Source organism: Rattus norvegicus, chromosome 3 (genome assembly GCF_021556685.1).
Source record: "Rattus norvegicus strain SHRSP/BbbUtx chromosome 3, alternate assembly SHRSP_T2T, whole genome shotgun sequence".
NCBI classification, from domain to species: Eukaryota; Metazoa; Chordata; class Mammalia; order Rodentia; family Muridae; genus Rattus; species Rattus norvegicus.
This window is the reverse complement of record NC_141536.1, coordinates 127421241-127442114: the sequence shown is the minus strand read 5'-3', so window position 1 is coordinate 127442114 and position 20874 is coordinate 127421241. Positions and strand designations below refer to the sequence as shown.

Here is a 20874-nt window from a genome sequence, read left to right as displayed (position 1 = left end):
CGTCCCATCTCTGACCTTCTGGTGGTTCCAAATGTCTCTTGGCTTGTGGCCACAGTACCCCATGTTCTGCCCTGTTCCTGGCTCTCCCCATGTTTCTTACTATGACACTGGTCATTGACTTGACCAGATACTCCGAATGTTCTCCTCGTCTTAGTCCTTTGACTAAGGTAGGTCACCACAGGTTCTGGGAATCAAAACTTGAACATTATGTTTCAGGGACTGGCCCACTGCCCATAACATCCAGTACACAACATGGATTCTAGAAACAGGTCAAGGTGTTATGAGAGCTGTAATGAAATTGATTCTAAGCCTGTAAACTCCAGAAAGTGAAGATCTGTCAGCCTCCCCAAATGCACAGCCTAAGGGTAATGATCTCAGGGATAGAGAAGCCAACAGTGGCCTTGATGGAATAAACTGTTGTTTTCAATTTACAGGCAGGTTCATTGTCTTTACAATACTAATAAAAGTCAGAATAAGTAAACATATGAAGCTAAACTTAAAAATCCTTTTTCAAGAAATAAACTGGAAGAAACTGGCAGTTTTATTTGAGGAAAGCTAGATAATTCGGCTAGAAAGCATTTATAAAATGGAATATTCACCTTGAACTATTTCTGGAAAATGAAAATTCATCATACAAAAAAAATCATTTGACGAGACTTTTTTACACAAGTTTCAAGGTAGGAGGAATGCTGTCTTTCATAACTTGAATGCCTAATGGTGTGTGCACTTGTGGGAGTGGGATGGGAACACAAGGTTAAAGTCTTTAGAACTATAAATGAACCATTTTGACAGAGAGATATCTGTACAACTAACTACCAAGGAGTAATTTGGAAACTAATCTCTGAGGATGAAAATTAGAAAGAGTAGATTTCAAAGATGAATTCGTCCTCTCAACAAGACTCAAGCACTAACCTGCAGAACAGTGAAAAGGTGAGCAGCAAAAGTTTAATAGGCTGTTGCTGTGAAGCAGACTTGTGGTTAACATAATTTTTACTAAATCAGAGCCTTTATCTTGATTTCAGGGTAAGATGTCGCTAGATACCAGAATAAAACATTTGAGCATTTATGAAACTGTTTTTGCTTACTTTAACACCTTTGATGAAGTGTTAAATTGCACAACAGTCTACTGGCTTTTTTTTATTGTTAATTCTTTTACAACGTTAGGAATGTGCAAGGTCTCGTGGGCCTGGAAAGTACTCTACACTGAGCTGTATCTACAGTCTGTACTTAAAGATGGAGTGAATATTCCATACTAGAAGCTAGTATCACATAGAGGTGACATGAAAATATCTAAAACAAACATTAACTTTTCAGCATTTCAATCACCGAATCCCAGGGACTAATTCAATCTAAATGGTATCTATTATTCGGCCCAGAAAATGGGATAATAATAAAATATTACACTTAATTGGCAATTCAGCAAAGTGGGTAATTCCAATATTTACTGTTTTTTTTTTTCAACAGAAATGTCTTCAGCTCAAAGGAAGAAGCTCTTACTTCACCCCGGAGACTGCCCTTTTTGTATCTCTATGGCTGCAATGGTTTCATAAACCAAGTCATTTCACAGACTGGACTTTGTATTGTCCAAGAAACAAGAACTGAATTGAATGTTTACTAAGGAAAGGAAAACAAAGGAAGACAAACTCCACTCAAACTTTTTAAAGAAAACAACTGAGCCAGCAATGTACTGAGTAAGGCACTTGCTGCCAGACTTAATGACCCAAGATCCATTCCAGGAGCCCAGATGGCAGAAGAAGAAAAGGGACTCTTACAAGTTGTCTTCTGGCCTGCCCAGGTTATGCACTGTAGAATTTCCTGTGCTCAGGAGCCATAGAAACAAAGTATAAAAAGAGTGAACACCTCTACCAAAACAACATTCCAAAGCTAACTCATATTTACACCCAAATTGTATTCCAGGTTGATCAACTAATTCATACTGAGTATTTACTAACTGTAAAGCACTGGGCTAATAAAGGCCAACTTTAAAAGATTCCTCAGGAATCCAAAGCACAAAATAGTTTTTCATGATTCAGCTTTTATCTTCCCATCACTTAAGGGCTGTAAGAATTATCAATTCATACCAATTACTAGATGTAATGCTAATCAAGAGAAGAGAAAACTAAGACAGGATATGCCCCCAAATAAGCTTTCAGTGTAATAGAAGAGAAAGTAAAAAACAATTAAGATAAATACAAGAAGTGCTCTGGACAGTCCTGTGTTTAAAGGGCCAGTGGAGGGAGGTGAAGTTGAGAGGTACTTATAGCAGCAGCTGTCCTGTGTGCCAGGTGGAGACCACAAACAGGATGTGCTCAGGGGCACAGTACAACAGGGGCACTTTCCAAACTTGCTAGAAGTCATCATGGTAAAAGGAAGTCGAGGTTATGTGTTTTCAAAGATCTTCCCCAGTCATAAAGGACCCTTAAATGGATCTTTTATGGAAGAATTTTAAGAGAGAATTTCAAGTACTTTACTAACCACTAGAGAAGTATTTTCTGTAATTAAAATTTTATTTTAGTTATAAAAAGCAACAAAACTATATTTTATGTATTTTAACATTAGTCATCTCATCCTTGAAAAGTTTTTTTAAAAAGAAGTCTATTATTTTTACTGAATACAAAAAATTGAAAAATCTTATTTTTTATTTTCCACCCTATAAGTTATGAGTTTATTTAGGCTCAAACACATTCATTTTATGGAAACGTGAGACTTTGAAAATAGTTACAGGTCAATTTGAACATGCTTTCATCGTTTATTAAGATATGATAAACTTTCTGTAACCTCAACAGAAAAAGAGAGAAAACCCATTTCTTAAGACTGAGAATGCCCCATAGTGGCCACTCATTCTTCTGATGTATATTAAGGTTATTTCTAGCCTCCTGCCACTATGAGCATGTTTGCATAATTCACTGGGGTAGACTAAAGCAAAGCCACACCTTTACATATGCATGTACTCATCCTTTTTGCTGTATTAATAAGAAGCACCCAGAAAAAGACCTCAGCACATGAGAATCTGCATTCAAGAAAACCTCTTTAAAAAAAGCACACATTTTAGACAATATAAATATAGTTATGGTTTGAATGTGGCATATGTGATTGAACAGCTGGTCCCAAATTGGTGACACTGTTTTGAGAAGTTATGGAACCTTGGAGCTGAGGACCCAGCCAGCAGATGTAGTCATAGGAGCAGGCTATGGGGTTTAGGCTGGCTCTGCCAGCTGTCTCAAGTTCCTGCTGCCAAAGACTGAGCCCTCTGCCGTGCTGGACTGTACCGTCTGGTTCTCCCTTATGTTGGTTCTGTCAGGTTTTTGGTCACGGTTCATTCTGTCAGATATTTGGTCACAGTTCAAAGAAGATCAAAATATGTTTCTGTAAGTGCTTAAAATAAAAGACCAAAGAATGAAAAGCCAGGACTCAGAATTCATGTTAAAGTAATTAATTATAAGTACAAAATCATAAAAATCTTTCTCTTCGGAAAAACTACCTAACATTATTATAATAATGTACTATAAAAAGTTAATATTATTATTAAACAGCCCACACAAATCAATTTATAAGATTCTTTCCATACATTTATGTTAATTTCCAAAATTTGAGATCAACTTGCCAAATTTTAGTATAAAGTTAATACAAAATCAAATACTCTCTCTGGGGGAGAAGAGGTTTTAAAGAGGTCAGATATAGAATACACATGTTAAAAAAAACAGAGTGGAGGAATATTGGGCGCTAAAGATTTAAGCAAGGATTGGGGTAGGAAAACAGAAAAGAAGGGCTGGGAGTAGGTTACCAAAACTTACGATGTAAATCTTACGAAAACCCACCACTTTGTAAGCTAATTTAAAAATATAATTTCTTTGTAAACATGCATGGAAGGGAAACTGAATATTAAATGAAACTCTCAGTGCTTGATGTGGAATACTTGTCTATAAGTTACTAAACAGGAAATGTTAAAGACACCCACCCCCCCGACAAAGCAACAGAATACTGTCATTTCTTGTTTGCTCACCAGAATGATGGTAAGATCCTATTGCTAAAGATATAACACACTTTGGTTACAGGACATACAGAAGTCAATCTTGAATTGACCTGAAAAGTTCCTCCTGCTGGAGGAATGCAGGAAGCTTTCATAATGCAGGAAGGTGCTATACAGGCTGGTGGGTGAGAAATTACCCAGCTGTGAACCCTGTGTGCTACAGTAACAGCCTTCCAGGCAAGAGGTACCCAATGGTACAGTAGTATTATGAAGATCATTCAAAGAACCAACCATAGTTCTGATTGAACTTGAGGCTTGCTCCAAGGAAGGAATATACTGGTACTATAAACCAGATCAGAAGCCCTTGGCTTGGGAGGTCATATATCCTAGCGGGAACCTATTGTTGTTTTTATAAGTGAACATGTTGTTAAACTGACTTTTAAACATTTATTATTATATCCATACATTAGTGTTACTCTCAATCTTAGTCAAAGAAGCTTGTGTGTGCAAAAGTCAGCAGTGATACAGAAGCTCATAACTGGCCAAAGTGCTGAGAGTGAGTGATGAGTGCTCAGCCTTGAATGGGACATCAATATCAATATACCCAACTCAAGGCTCAGGAAATACCATGGAAGAGAAGAAAGAAAGAAAGAAAGAAAGAAAGAAAGAAAGAAAGAAAGAAAGAAAGAAAGAAAGAAAGAAAGAAAGAAAGAAAGAAAGAAAGAAAGAAAGAAAGAGGGGGGGAGGGAGAGAGGGAGGAAGGAAGGAAGGAAGGAAGGAGGGAAGGAGGGGGGAATATTGTGAAATGCTATCTCTAGACATGACAAGCATGAACTCGGTACAGCTATGGTTACTTGCACAAGAGTAAGCCAATAACATCAGTCAACATCCCAATAGGCAGCAACAATTGAATTCAGTGAGTTAAGGAGGAAGAAGAGGATATCATCCCAAAAGGAGGACCAGCTGTGGGTACTTAGGGAGAGTGAGAAGGGAGAGTTGGAAACAAATATGATCAAGATACACTGTTACATGTATAAAATTGTCAAAGAAAAAATAAGTAACAAAAGTCCCTGAAATATCTGAAGGAAAACAAACACCAAGATTATATTCCATAAACTGTATATTCATTATGAAGAAAAAATAAAATATCAATTCTTTCAAGCTGTCTATGGGTACAATTACAAAACAGAAACAGGAATCATACTTCTTTTGAAAAGTTATTTATTGACAAAAATCACAATTAAAGTTAAGCAGCATAAAATTTTAAAATGCAAGAGGAATATGTTACAAAGTCTGTGACAAACACACAAGAGTGTATGTTTTAGGTTTTGGCAGACACTATTTTTATTCATCTTGGAAGGGCTGCTGAAAAGAAGCCAACTGCCATCACTCATGCAGTCAAAGTAGTGAGTGCTTCTGAATGTTCAAGACCGATGGCGACAGCCAGTAGACAGACATAGTCCTGGATCTCAAATCCAAAGCCTGGCCACAGTAGAAGATCTGCAGTTTACTTTAAAACTCACAAAATTCAGTCATTTTTAAACTTAATACCGTCTCAGTTCTCAATGTTGACTCCAGGAAGGTCAGTATTAGACATGCAACAAAACTGCATGTGTCTCCCACCCTTCTTGTCTGTTTGCCTTCAGGAAGTTCACACTCTTGCCCACCCTTTTTTTTCTGTTTGTCTTCTTCAAAGCAGACTCTTCTCAAGGAGTCTTCAATGAGTCTTTCTTGATTCAAAATGGACTGGAAAACAAGATCAGATAAAGGGCCTCTTTTCCTATTGCCCAAGCTAGGGAAAAATAAATAAATAAATAAATAAATAAATAAATAAATAAATAAATAAATAAATAAATAAAATAAAATAAAATAAAATAAAATTGTGTCTTTTAAAAGCTGTATTTCTTATTCTTAATGAAAACAAAGAAAAATAAAAAATCCTTACTAGTATATGCTTTTATATTACCTTAGCTAATTTCTAGACATGCATAGAGGTTGTTACAGGTATAAGTTCCAACTGTTCTAAGTTTAAGAAGCAACTTTCCCTATAACCACATATACTTATTTTCATCTACAAGCATAACAGAATTACCAATGATCTGATATTAAAACTTGGAAGAGTATTTGTAGGAAAATCTCTATAAAACTCCCTGACACACTGTCAAAAAAAAAAGTTTATAATATATTAAGATGTAGTAAGACCAGAGCTTTCATAAAAGCCATAAAGTGGGAACTTGGATCTCCACTATTTTAGGGAAAAGTAGAGAAGAAAGACCTAGAAAGCTGTAGTTAATTAGCCACTTAATTAAAATGCATAGCTGTGTTAAGCATTGTCATGTCTGAGAAGTAAATCAGAGTGTCAAATGGTTAAGCAGCCAATTAACACAACCAAAGAAGACATAAATTCTTGCTACAAATAAGTTTTAAAGGGCATATTCAAAAATTTTAAAAAACCAATATAAGTCACATTTCTAAACATTTTCCATTTTGGTTTTTGAAAGTTATTGATAACTATTTTTATTAAGTCTGTATGCTTTGCACCAAAATGCTTCTGGTAAATCTTATTACCCATTCGAATTTGGAATTCAAGAACTCTGATATAATTTCCTCTGTTATGGAGACAGTATAAGCAGTACAAAAATAGTTGCTATTTTTCATAAACTTTCTACCACTCTTGGAAAAGACCACTGCTCCATCCTAACACTGTGAGCAATCTCCCAAACTGCCCCCGCAGTACCCACCCCTTGCTAAAAAAATAACTATTCTACCCTGTTAAAGCACAGCTACCAAGTAAAACATACAAGAAGAATACCTGTAAGATTTCCTTTCCATTACTGTCTCAGGCAAGGATCCGCAGGTTCTCTCTCCCATGACATTCTCCACCATTTCTCCAACCATTAGGGATGCATCCTGAATGATGGTGGAGGGTTCAGAAGTTTATAGTACATGTGGCATATTGAGACCAAGGACTACATCCATCTCCACAAAAAGGGTGGAGCCTTTCAGGTGGCCAGGGTACCACCTTCATACCTCCATGATTATTCTCATTACTATTATTAATACTGAGCAATTCCTACATTCAACCCAAAACAACCCACCAGAATATGCCTCAGAATCTTGACTATATAATTCTCTTGGATTCTGTTCTTCATTATTCATTATTTTAATATATATATTCTGACAATTTCCACAAAAGATGCTAGAGACAATACTTTGTGAGCAAACAGTAGGCCACACCTATAAATCTAGCATTCAAAAGGCTGAGGCACGAGGACTACAACAAGCTCAAGGCCAGCTACATAGTAAACTATAGGCCAGCCTGGACTAAAACATAAAACCCTGTCCCAGGAGAAAAAAAATGTTTATTTTTAGGTATCATTTACATATATATCATGCATAAAATTCATATGCAAAAGGTCATCCTCACAATAATACTCTAGAAAAAAAGAGCTACCGAGAAATTTGGAAACACCAAAATTGAGAGTCTCAAAAAGATGTTTCGTAAAAAGTAATGAAAAATGTACTTTATAAAGAAGCTGCAGGTTTGTGATTACTTGCAAGTGTTAAAGTAGTCTAGATCACCACTGCTACCGAGTGTTGTCATCCTGCTTTTTAGTCAACATAACTTGTACTTCCATTTAAAAAAAAAAAAAAGCTTTCCTTACAGAATTGTGTTAAGAAAAAGGAAAAATATTCCTCTTGTTTCTCCACTGTTTTTCTCAAAGCAAGGCCTGTATTAACATCTCATGTCCTTTTAGTTCTTGTGATTTTAGGAACTTGCACATAATTTTGGACCACAAGCACCATCTTATCACACTGTTTCCACATCTTGCTTCTTCCAGTATATCCTAGATTCTTTTCTTATGAACACATTATCAATATCATTCACTTATTTTAGTTAGTATTCACATAAATTCCTTGGCCACAAAAATTTTTCTTTACTTATCTGATCCTGTCTCTTCCAAAGACTGAAGTAGTCTTGGGAATTCTATGTCCCAAGTCACTTTTATATAATTCACCTTTATTTCTCCATTGATACTTCAATTTCCAGTTCTTCCTTTGAAAATTTTAAGTCAGATTTTTAGTTTCTGGGATCTCTGCATAGTGTATCTTTCAAAAAATCCCGATTGTCTGGGCAGTGGTAGAGCACACCTTTAATTTCACTTGAGAGTCAGAGAGGCAGGTGGATCTCTGTGAGTCTGTAGCCAGCGTGGTCTAAAGAGAAAGTTCTAGAACAACCAAAGCTATACACAGAAACCCTATATTGAAAAAGCAAAACCAAACCAAAAAACCTATTTTATCCTAACAATATTGGGGAAACAACGTTATGTCCTATGTATTGTTCCAATTTCCTAGGAAGCCTTTTTTTTTAAGTTAACATTCTGTTTTGTATTGTTGACTTTCTGGTATAAGTTTTTCCCCTTAATTTATATTTTTAGTGTATTGGTTTTCTAGTGACCCATGTTAGAATAGAATACTAAGAATGTTCTAGGACTATCTAAGTGGATTTCTCCCACAGATCTATAGCACTGTCATTCTCTGAAGGCTTGTTACAGGTTTAAGTTCCAACTCAGTCCACTCATGAACAATCTCAACACGTGACAGAAGCCTCCAGATTCATCATCTGAACAACTGAAGCCATGACCTTCCTCAGTAGATATTCCTGTTAACACTCTGTACAAAGGAGGATGGCAGAGGCTCCAATACACTGTCAAAATCTGTTAATCTGATGAGCACCCCAGAATTCTTTGAGTCTATTAAAAACAAAAATGGAGTTTTGTTTCAGTGATTGCTATATTTTGTTAATTTGGTTTGATTATTTTTATTTCTATTTCTCATTCCTTTTTTTTAATGTATTTTCTCCTTTTAAAATTCTTTTTTATTTTGAGGATGTTAGTTCAAAGCCTAGTGCATCCCAGACTATCACCTGCCTCCAATTTAGACCCAACAGCCCACCTCAGGTTTAGTGTATTTGTGGGTATGGAATATTTTAATATCTGAGCATACAGACATGCCTGGGGGCATATGTACATGTTAAGGGCAGAAACCCTGGACTCTAGTAACCACAAACAGGGGTTTCCTCAAAACCTTTTCCCTTTTAATTGTGGTTTGCTCTGTTCCTCTCATTCACCTTTATTTGCACCATCAAGAGATTTTCTCAAAACAGGGATACTTTTACAACTCAGTGCCTCTTTGCCTCATTTGATTATACATATGTACATATATATATACATATATATATGTATAAAAAGTCTTCCTGCCTAAGCCCTGTAAGCACCACAGTTAAACCGTGTGCCACCATGCCTTGCTTTTCCCCTCAAACACATGTAGTTCTTTCACACAGACATGGAGAGGCTGGATGAACAAAGCATTCATTTTGTTTTACCACAAGTCTCCTCAGATTTTCAACAAGTACCTTCTGGAAGTCTGTACACAGGAATTCTTTGCATTTCACACCTCACAGTGCAGTTTTCTTTCCCTCTAATCCACTCCCATCCACTGCAGCACAAGCTGTACTAAATCACCTGTAATTTCATTCCTCAATCCTCATTTTCCCTGCATGCTTACCATTTCATTAAAAGTACTTTCTTTTACATTGACTAAACCTTAAAAGTGCATGGGCTTAAGATTTCTGCTTTTTCCAATACTGTTAAGTATTAAGTAACTCCTCTTTTGGTCAAGAGCTCTTTACTCTGATTCATTTCATTTTGCTTAATATTTCAAAATAATATACTTATTTATATGTATCTGGTATTATAGTTCATAGTCCTTTTGAAGAAGTATAGCTTTATATATATAACAGTATTCTACACTTTGCATTTTTATGCTTCATACATATCTGAGTTTTTCATTTATTTTAATGTGTTGTTTTTTGTTGTTGTTATACTGCCAAGAGATACAACCCAGTTTTGCCTTGCCAGGCAAGAACACTATCCTGAACGGCATTTCCAGCCCCAACTAACATGTTTCTTTAAGACAGTGTCTTCAAATCGCAGCTCATAATCCATCGATAAAGTTCCAACAATGGTAAAAAAAAAAAAAAAAAAAAGGAATACTAGGGAGTGAAAAGAGCCACAATGCTGGGTCTACAGATAGGAAGTATGTGTTCTGTTCTGTTAAGGTCTGTCTAAAGAAATCAAACACCCATGCTAGGTGTGTGAGGTATAAATAGGCAAATAGACAAACAGATGTGTCATTTCCCTAAAACTGCTTTATTGCTAATATGAATAAAATTCACAATGGTCCTATCATCAAGTACATCCTTAAAAAAACTCAAAGATAGACTGTGCATCCAGAAGAGTCAAGTTTACAACAGTTTACAAGCTAGTCTGTCAAGGAAAAAAAATCCCATTTCTTAGTTCCACTTTCCCATTGTGCCAATCAACATCAATCAACGTTACAAAGAACTCCCTGGTGTAATGTATTTAATCATTTAGTGAACAGAATAAAACAGAATACTGATCTGTACTAAGTTGTCCTTGAATAGACCCCCAAATGTTTTGATCACAAAAAGGTACTGCTCTGTAATAGCAACAGTGGTCAGAAAGGAAACACCACTACATGTAAGGTTACATACGCCTAGAATAATAATCTCACAGTCAATTCAGGAACCTTCGACAACTTGTCAATTATCTACCATGAAGAAAGTGCTTTTCCTAAACCTAATTTTCATCCAGACCTCCTCAGAATATTTATTTCCAATGAAAGACTGTGCACCTTCAGGAGTCAATTTCATGTGAGACAAGTTAATTTTCTAAAATTGTTATTTTGTTGTTCTAAAATCAGGTGCATAACTTCAAGTAAATGTCCCAAAATGTTGCCTTGAGCCCTTAAAAATAGCTGGTCATTTATCTCACCTGCCACATATTACTATTTCCAAAATAGACACCATGATGTGCTAAAATATAATCTAAGTAATCTAATAACTTTTAATAAACAGTATTTTTATGAGACTAGGCATCATTAGAGGGAAAGATCCCAAAACATTAAAATATAAAATCACGCCTTTAATTCCAATAGTCATGAAGCAGGGGCAGTTGCATTTCCATGAGTTCAAGACTAGTCTGTCTATACTGTAATTTTCAGGCTGGTCAGAGCTACCTAATAGAACCCTGTCTCTAACACACACACACACACACACACACACACACACACACACACACACACACACTATCACCCACACTCTATCACACACAATTTTAAATTTCAAGTGACATTTATTATATATTTCCAATTCAAAGATGTGTTTTTGAACACTTCTGATGGTGGCAGGTGCTGCACGCAATTAGAGCAGTCATTGTTGCTCCTGGAGTTGCACTGACAATTTTCCTTGCTTTTGTGATAGTTTGGTTATCATTTCTGGTGATATAATAAGTCAACTGCAAACTCTCAGCTTTCAGACAACAATTTATTTAATCATCATTTGTGAAAAGGATATTAAACCTAGTAACTTGCTGAAAACGGTATGAAAATATCAGGAAATCCCAACATTAAATCTTGCAGAATATATGTATAAATGGTTTAGAAAAACCCTCAGCTAAAAGTAGAGTACATTTTTAAGTAGCATTGTATCACCTACTCTCTCAACTCCACAGAACAATATTCTCTGGGAAAGTGATAAAACAAATACCTCAGTAAATCCAAAAGTGTTTTGAATATATTCAAAAATATATTTATTGGAACTGATAATTTTTGAATAATGTACAATAGTTAATTAGCAAAGTTAATTTTCCTTCTTTACTGGAACACCGAGCAATAATGCATTCTACTGCTGCTTACAACAGAATATGATTGTTTAAAAAGCCATGTGAGAACTGATGTTTTATAATTGCTATTTACAAAATAGTTTTCAGTTTTTCTCTCTTCTTGAACATGAGACTACACCATAACTTTCAGACTCCACTCCTACTAATTAAATACAACCATATGACGTGATATTTGATCCAAGATGTGTTGAGGCGCGCATGCACCACTGGCAGGGCCACACCTCTAAATGATATCAATATGTTCCTAGAAATACATGATCTACTAAAAGTTGGGAGCTAGAAAATGAAGAAAAACAACTACATTTTTACTTCAGATGGCAGAGAGAAACATTTGATAAACCCACTCAATAAAGTAAGAGAAAAATGAAAACTTCCTAAACATAACAGAAATATTCAAAATTTCAAAAATTAACATAACAGAAACATAAAAAATCCAAATAACATCACGTCTAATGGTGAAAATGAAAGAATTCCCCTAAAATCAGAGCACAATGATGTCCGCTTTCTTTATTTCTCATTAACATAGTTCTGAAAGTTTTAGCCAGAAAAATTACACTGGGATCATGAAATAAAAGACATCCAAAATAGAAAAGGAAAATTCTTTCTGTTCGCAGTGATTATATATAGAGAGAGATTTAAAGCATGATCACTAGCTTGACTTCAGAACAGTTGCAGGATACAAAACTATATACAAATATTAGTTACATTTATAAAAACAATAACCATCAATAAGAAAATTATTAAAACAATTCCATTCATTCATAATAACCTTTAAAAGAATAGAGCTAGGTAGCCAAGGAGTTCAAAGATGATACACAGAACACTAAAACTATTTTAAAAATTAAAAACAATGTAAGTAAGCAGAAAGGCATACTGAAAGACACAAATATGGTAAAGATATATTACTACTCAAAGTGTTCTGTATCTTCAACTCAATCTCTACCAATATCCTGAGGGTGTTTTTGTGAAGAGAAACAATCCCCAAAACTCACAAGGAATTTCAGTAAATATCAAATATACCTAATCATGACCAAAAAAGGAACAATGTGACAGACTCACACTTCATGATTTCAAAACTTACCACAAAGCTACACGAATCAAAGAAGTGTGATTTTTGCATTAGTCCAAATTTATAGATCAGTAGGGCATTTTAAAGCTGATTTTCTAAAAGGGTGCCATGGCTTAGGCGAGGTAAAAGATACTGGAAAACTGGATATCTACATGTAGAATAAAATTGGACATTCTACCATACATAAAAATTAACTCAAAGTTTATCAAAACCTAAATTAAAGCAAAAATTCATAAAACCTAGGTGGGGGGAAGAACATTTTTATGATACTTCTAAGATATGACACTAAAATCAAAATTCTGAAACACATGCAACATGGATGAATCTTTGGTGTGTTAAGTGTGACAGGCCAGATGCAAAGGACAGATCCTGTGTAATCCCACTCCCATCAGATACTCAGAGTGGACAAAATCAGCAACAGAACACAGACTGGGAAATAGCAGGAGTTGGGTGAGAAGGACAGACTAGAAGTAGTTTTGTTTCCCAAGCATACATTTTCTATTCAGAAAGATGAAAAGGGTCTATAAAGGGATACCAGGGATGGCCTTATACACATAAATTCACTTAATGCCACTAAATGCTACACTCAAAAGGACTTCAATGGCACTTTTCCACTACGCCACCAACAGTGTTGAAAAATATTAAAATAGTAAATTTTGTATTATATATTATCATAATAAAAAATTAAGTAGTTTGAAATCTTACAAGAGTGGATTGGAAAGCTGGCAAACCCCTCCATCCCTGAATGCACACACTTAAAACTCACTCACACACACACACACACACACACACACACACGCACACGCACTCACACACATATACACACACATACACACTCACACACTAGCACACAGTCATCCAAGAATGAATGGATGTATTAGAAAACTGAGGGTACAGAGTTAAATAAATGGGTGTTTATCAAACATGGGAAAAACATGGTAGACATGGGAAAAACATGAAAGAGACGTATCTCCAAGAAAAAGAAAAAAATTGGTTACTTTAATGAAGCAGAAAGTGTACAGAGCTCTCATTTTATGTGTGGTCATAAAATTACCCTCATCCGCGCAGAGCTCGTAGGCAGCACCCCACGAGCAAACTTGAGCCTCGGGACCACAGGTAAGACCAACTTTTCTGCTGCAAGAGACCTGCCTGGTGAACACCAGACACAGGCCCACAGGAACAGCTGAAGACCTGTAGATAGGAAAAACTACACGACCGAAAGCAGAACATTCTGTCCCTATAACTGGCTGAAAGAAAACAGGAAAACAGGTCTACAGCACTCCTGACACACAGGCTTATAGGACAGTCTAGCCACTGTCAGAAATAGCAGAACAAAGTAACACTAGAGATAATCTGATGGCGAGAGGCAAGCGCAGGAACCCAAGCAACAGAAACCAAGACTACATGGCATCATCGGAGCCCAATTCTCCCACCAAAGCAAACACGGAATATCCAAACACACAAGAAAAGCAAGATCTAGTTTCAAAATCATATTTGATCATGATGCTGGAGGACTTCAAGAAAGACGTGAAGAACTCCCTTAGAGAACAAGTAGAAGCCTACAGAGAGGAATCGCAAAAATCCTTGAAAGAATTCCAGGAAATCATAAATAAACAAGTAGAAGCCCATAGAGAGGAGTCACAAAAATCCCTGAAAGAATTCCAGGAAATCATAAATAAACAAGTAGAAGCCCATAGAGAGGAGTCACAAAAATCCCTGAAAGGATTCCAGGAAAACACAATCAAACAGTTGAAAGAATTAAAAATGGAAATAGAAGCAATCAAGAAAGAACACATGGAAACAACCCTGGATATAGAAAACCAAAAGAAGAGACAAGGAGCTGTAGATACGAGCTTCACCAACAGAATACAAGAGATGGAAGAGATAATCTCAGGAGCAGAAGACTCCATAGAAATCATTGACTCAACTGTCAAAGATAATGTAAAGCTGAAAAAGCTACTGGTCCAAAACATACAGGAAATCCAGGACTCAATGAGAAGACCAAACCTAATAATAGGTATAATAGGTATAGAAGAGAGTGAAGACTCCCAGCTCAAAGGACCAGTAAACATCTTCAACAAAATCATAGAAGAAAACTTCCCTAACCTAAAAAAAGAGATACCCATAGGCATACAAGAAGCCTACAGAACTCCAAATAGATTGGACCAGAAAAGAAACACCTCCCGTCACATAATAGTCAAAACACCAAACGCACAAAATAAAGAAAGAATATTAAAAGCAGTAAGGGAAAAAGGTCAAGTAACATATAAAGGCAGAAGACCTATCAGAATCACACCAGACTTTTCGCCAGACACTACGAAAGCCAGAAGATCCAGGACAGATGTCATACAGACCCTAAGAGAACACAAATGCCAGCCCAGGTTACTGTATCCTGCAAAACTCTCAATTAACATAGATGGAGAAACCAAGATATTCCATGACAAAACCAAATTTACACAATATCTTTCTACAAATCCAGCACTACAAAGGATAATAAATGGTAAAGCCCAACATAAGGAGGCAAGCTATACCCTAGAAGAAGCAAGAAACTAATCATCTTGGCAACAAAACAAAGAGAAGAAAAGCACACAAACATAACCTCACATGCAAATATGAATATAACAGGAAGCAATAATCACTATTCCTTAATATCTCTCAACATCAATGGCCTCAACTCCCCAATAAAAAGACATAGATTAACAAACTGGATACGCAACGAGAACCCTGCATTCTGCGGCCTACAGGAAACACACCTCAGAGACAAAGAAAGACACTACCTCAGACTGAAAGGCTGGAAACTACTTTCCAAGCAAATGGTCAGAAGAAGCAAGCTGGAGTAGCCATTCTAATATCAAATAAAATCAATTTTCAACTAAAATTCATCAAAAAAGATAAGGAAGGACACTTCATATTCATCAAAGGAAAAATCCACCAAGATGAACTCTCAATCCTAAATATCTATGCCCCAAATACAAGGGCACCTACATATGTAAAAGAAACCTTACTAAAGCTCAAAACACACATTGTACCTCACACAATAATAGTAGGAGACTTCAACACCCCACTCTCATCAATGGACAGACCATGGAAACAGAAATTAAACAGAGACGTAGACGGACTAAGAGAAGACATGAGCCAAATGGACTTAACAGATATTTATAGAACATTCAACCCTAAAGCAAAAGGATATAAGTTCTTCTCAGCTCCTCATGGTACTTTCTCCAAAACTGACCACATAATTGGTCAAAAAACGGGCCTCAACAGGTACAGAAAGATAGAAATAATCCCATGCGTGCTATCAGACTACCACGGCCTAAAACTGGTCTTCAATAACAATAAGGGAAGAATGCACACATATACATGGAAATTGAACAATGCTCTACTCAATGATAACCTAGTCAAGGAAGAAATAAAGAAAGAAATTAAAGACTTTTTAGAATTTAATGAAAATGAAGGTACAACATACCCAAACTTATGGGACACAATGAAAGCTGTGCTAAGAGGAAAACTCATAGCGCTGAGTGCATGCAGAAAGAAACAGGAAAGAGCATATGTCATCAGCTTGACAGCACGCCTAAAGTCTCTAGAACAAAAAGAAGCAAATACACCCAGGAAGAGTAGAAGGCAGGAAATAATCAAACTCAGAGCGGAAATCAACCAAGTAGAAACAAAAAGGGCCATAGAAAGAATCAACAGAACCAAAAGTTGGTTCTTTGAGAAAATCAACAAGATAGATAAACCCTTAGCCAGACTAACGAGAGGACACAGAGAGTGTGTCCAAATTAACAAAATCAGAAATGAAAAGGGAGACATAACTACAGATTCAGAGGAAATTCAAAAAATCATCAGATCTTACTATAAAACCCTATATTCAACAAAACTTGAAAATCTGCAGGAAATGGACAATTTCCTAGACAGATACCAGGTACCGAAGTTAAATCAGGAACAGATAAACCAGTTAAACAACCCCATAACTCCTAAGGAAATAGAAGCAGTCATTAAAGGTCTCCCAACCAAAAAGAGCCCAGGTCCAGACGGGTATAGTGCAGAATTCTATCAAACCTTCATAGAAGACCTCATACCAATATTATCCAAACTATTCCACAAAATTGAAACAGATGGAGCACTACCGAATTCCTTCTATGAAGCCACAATTACTCTTATACCTAAACCACACAAAGACACAACTAAAGAAAGAGAACTTCAGACCAATTTCCCTTATGAATATCGACGCAAAAATACTCAACAAAATTCTGGCAAACCGAATCCAAGAGCACATCAAAACAATCATCCACCATGATCAAGTAGGCTTCATCCCAGGCATGCAGGGATGGTTTAATATACGGAAAACCATCAACGTGATCCATTATATAAACAAACTGAAAGAACAGAACCACATGATCATTTCATTAGATGCTGAGAAAGCATTTGACAAAATTCAACACCCCTTCATGATAAAAGTCCTGGAAAGAATAGGAATTCAAGGCCCATACCTAAACATAGTAAAAGCCATATACAGCAAACCAGTTGCTAACATTAAACTAAACGGAGAGAAACTTGAAGCAATCCCACTAAAATCAGGGACTAGACAAGGCTGCCCACTCTCTCCCTACTTATTCAATATAGTTCTTGAAGTTCTAGCCAGAGCAATCAGACAACAAAAGGAGGTCAAAGGGATACAGATCGGAAAAGAAGAAGTCAAAATATCACTATTTGCAGATGACATGATAGTATATTTAAGTGGTCCCAAAAGTTCCACCAGAGAACTACTAAAGCTGATAAACAACTTCAGCAAAGTGGCTGGGTATAAAATTAACTCAAATAAATCAGTAGCCTTCCTCTACACAAAAGAGAAACAAGCCGAGAAAGAAATTAGGGAAACGACACCCTTCATAATAGACCCAAATAATATAAAGTACCTCGGTGTGACTTTAACCAAGCAAGTAAAAGATTTGTACAATAAGAACTTCAAGACTCTGAAGAAAGAAATTGAAGAAGTCCTCAGAAGATGGAAAGATCTCTCATGCACATGGATTGGCAGGATTAATATAGTAAAAATGGCCATTTTACCAAAAACGATCTACAGATTCAATGCAATCCCCATCAAAATACCAATCCAATTCTTCAAAGAGTTAGACAGAACAATTTGCAAATTCACCTGGAATAACAAAAAACCCAGGATAGTTAAAACTATCCTCAACAATAAAAGGACTTCAGGGGGAATCACTATCCCTGAACTCAAGCAGTATTACAGAGCAATAGTGATAAAAACTGCATGGTATTGGTACAGAGACAGACAGATAGACCAATGGAACACACCAATTGAAGACCCAGAAATGAACCCACACACCTATGGGCACTTGATTTTTGACAAAGGAGCCAAAACCATCAAATAAAAAAAAGATAGCATTTTTAGCAAATGGTGCTGGTTCAACTGGAGGTCAACATGTAGAAGAATGCAGATCGATCCATGCTTATCACCCTGTACAAAGCTTAAGTCCAAGTGGATCAAGGACCTCCACATCAAACCAGATACACTCAAACTAATAGAAGAAAAACTAGGGAAGCATCTGGAACACATGGGCACTGGAAAAAATTTCCTGAACAAAACACCAATGGCTTATGCTCTAAGATCAAGAATCGACAAATGGGATCTCATAAAACTGCAAAGCTTCTGTAAGGCAAAGGACACTGTGGTTAGGACAAAACGGCAACCAACAGATTGGGAAAAGATCTTTACCAATCCTACAACAGATAGAGGCCTTATATCCAAAATATACAAAGAACTCAAGAAGTTAGACCGCAGGGAGACAAATAACCCTATTAAAAAATGGGGTTCAGAGCTAAACAAAGAATTCACAGCTGAGGAATGCCGAATGGCCGAGAAACACCTAAAGAAATGTTCAACATCTTTAGTCATAAGGGAAATGCAAATCAAAACAACCCTGAGATTTCACCTCACACCAGTGAGAATGGCTAAGATCAAAAACTCAGGTGACAGCAGATGCTGGCGAGGATGCGGAGAAAGAGGAACACTCCTCCATTGTTAGTGGGATTGCAGACTGGTTCAACCATTCTGGAAATCAGTCTGGAGGTTCCTCAGAAAATTGGACATTGAACTGCCTGAGGATCCAGCTATACCTCTCTTGGGCATATACCGAAAAGATGCCCCAACATATAAAAAAGACACGTGCTCCACTATGTTCATCACAGCCTTATTTATAATAGCCAGAAGCTGGAAAGAACCCAGATGCCCTTCAACAGAGGAATGGATACAGAAAACGTGGTACATCTACGCAATGGAATATTACTCAGTTTTCAAAAACAACGACTTTATGAAATTCGTAGGCAAATGGTTGGAACTGGAAAATATCATCCTGAGTGAGGTAACCCAATCACAGAAAAACAGACATGGTATGCACTCATTGATAAGTGGGTATTAGCCCAAATGCTTGAATTACCCTAGATGCCTAGAACAAATGAAACTCAAGACGGATGATCAAAACGTGAATGCTTCACTCCTTCTTTAAAAGGGGAACAGGAATACCCTTGGCAGGGAATAGAGAGGCAAAGATTAAAACAGACACAGAAAGAACACCCATTCAGAGCCTGCCCCACATGTGGCCCATACATATACAGCCATCCAATTAGACAAGATGGATGAAGCAAAGAAGTGCAGACCGACAGGAGCCGGATGTAGATCGCTCCTGAGAGACACAGCCAGAATACAGCAAACACAGAGGCGAATTCCAGCAGCAAACCACTGAATTGAGAATAGGACCCCCGTTGAAGGAATCAGAGAAAGAACTGGAAGAGCTTGAAGGGGCTCGAGACCCCATATGTACAACAATGCCAAGCAACCAGAGCTTCCAGGGACTAAGCCACTACCTAAAGACTATACATGGACTGACCCTGGACTCTGACCTCATAGGTAGCAATGAATATCCTAGTAAGAGCACCAGTGGAAGGGGAAGCCCTGGGTCCTGCTAAGACTGAACCCCCAGTGAACTAGACTGGTGGGGGGAGGGCGGCAATGGGGGGAGGGCTGGGAGGGGAATACCCATAAGGAAGGGGAGGGGGGAGGGGGATGTTTGCCTGGATACCGGGAAAGGGAATAACACTCGAAATGTATATAAGAAATACTCAAGTTTATAAAATAAATAAATAAATAAATAAATAAATAAATAAATAAAGAGCTGAATAGTACTCCATTATAAAAAATTACCCTCATCACAATCAAGTTTCTTTGTGTACGTCTCCGTCTAAACACCTTCCGTGATTTGCTCATATGCACACTGCCCTCGTTATTTATACTGTTAAGCCAATAATCCAAAGCCTTGTAAACCAAACACTTAAGTATGAAAATAAGCTGCCCTTCAGTTCTTGTTCTTAACACTCACAGAAACAATTCAGCAATTGCTCCATAGAAGAAGATAGTCATGAAATTCATATATTTAAAATAAATAAATCAGTCATGGAGCACAGGTATGAAGACTCATAAAGGAAAACTACTGGAACTGGAAGTTTGTTCTCTTGGTACAAAATTCCACAGACTGGTACCACCAACCTGTACCAACCTCTGGGTATCTGTTTGTACAGAGCAACTAGTACTTAAATAAAATTTGCATTTACTGTAAAATTCACTTAGTAAAATACAAATAATAGAATGATATATATATATGAAGAACTTTTTATCTTAAAGCCATAATTTTAACTTATCCTTAATGTATTTTTAAAAATAAGATTTAAGATTATTGGTTTGGCTTCTACATTTTTAATATGTTGAATATAAGCATAATTTATGTATTACCTAGTGAACTACATCTTTTGTATACAATAAATGTTATTAGTATGTTATCAAAATCATCTATAAAATAGTTTAAGCAGAGGAAATGCAGAAACCTATCATGATTTGTGAATTCCTGAGGAACTTTATATTCTTTATCTTCTACACTTCACAAATCAAATAATCATACCTCACAAATGTTTGATTCAGTGAGTGCTCAAGTCTCCACAAGAATATTATTGCACGGAAACATCAGTGTTTTCAGATACAGTTACCATTTATT

At 36.6% G+C, this 20874-nt stretch overlaps 1 protein-coding gene across 16 annotated transcripts in view; it reads right to left on the bottom strand.

The window, feature by feature from the left end:
* The window catches only part of Macrod2 (mono-ADP ribosylhydrolase 2), a 2026216-nt gene that overhangs the window by 1991635 nt on the left and 13707 nt on the right, over positions 1-20874 (bottom strand). Inside the window, 2 exon segments of one of the 16 annotated variants that reach the window (NM_001428723.1) lie at positions 5175-5762; positions 6783-6880. In NM_001428723.1, the coding sequence (NP_001415652.1) occupies positions 6810-6880 (71 nt within the window). In that variant the 3' untranslated portion in view covers positions 5175-5762; positions 6783-6809. 16 annotated transcript variants of the gene reach the window in all.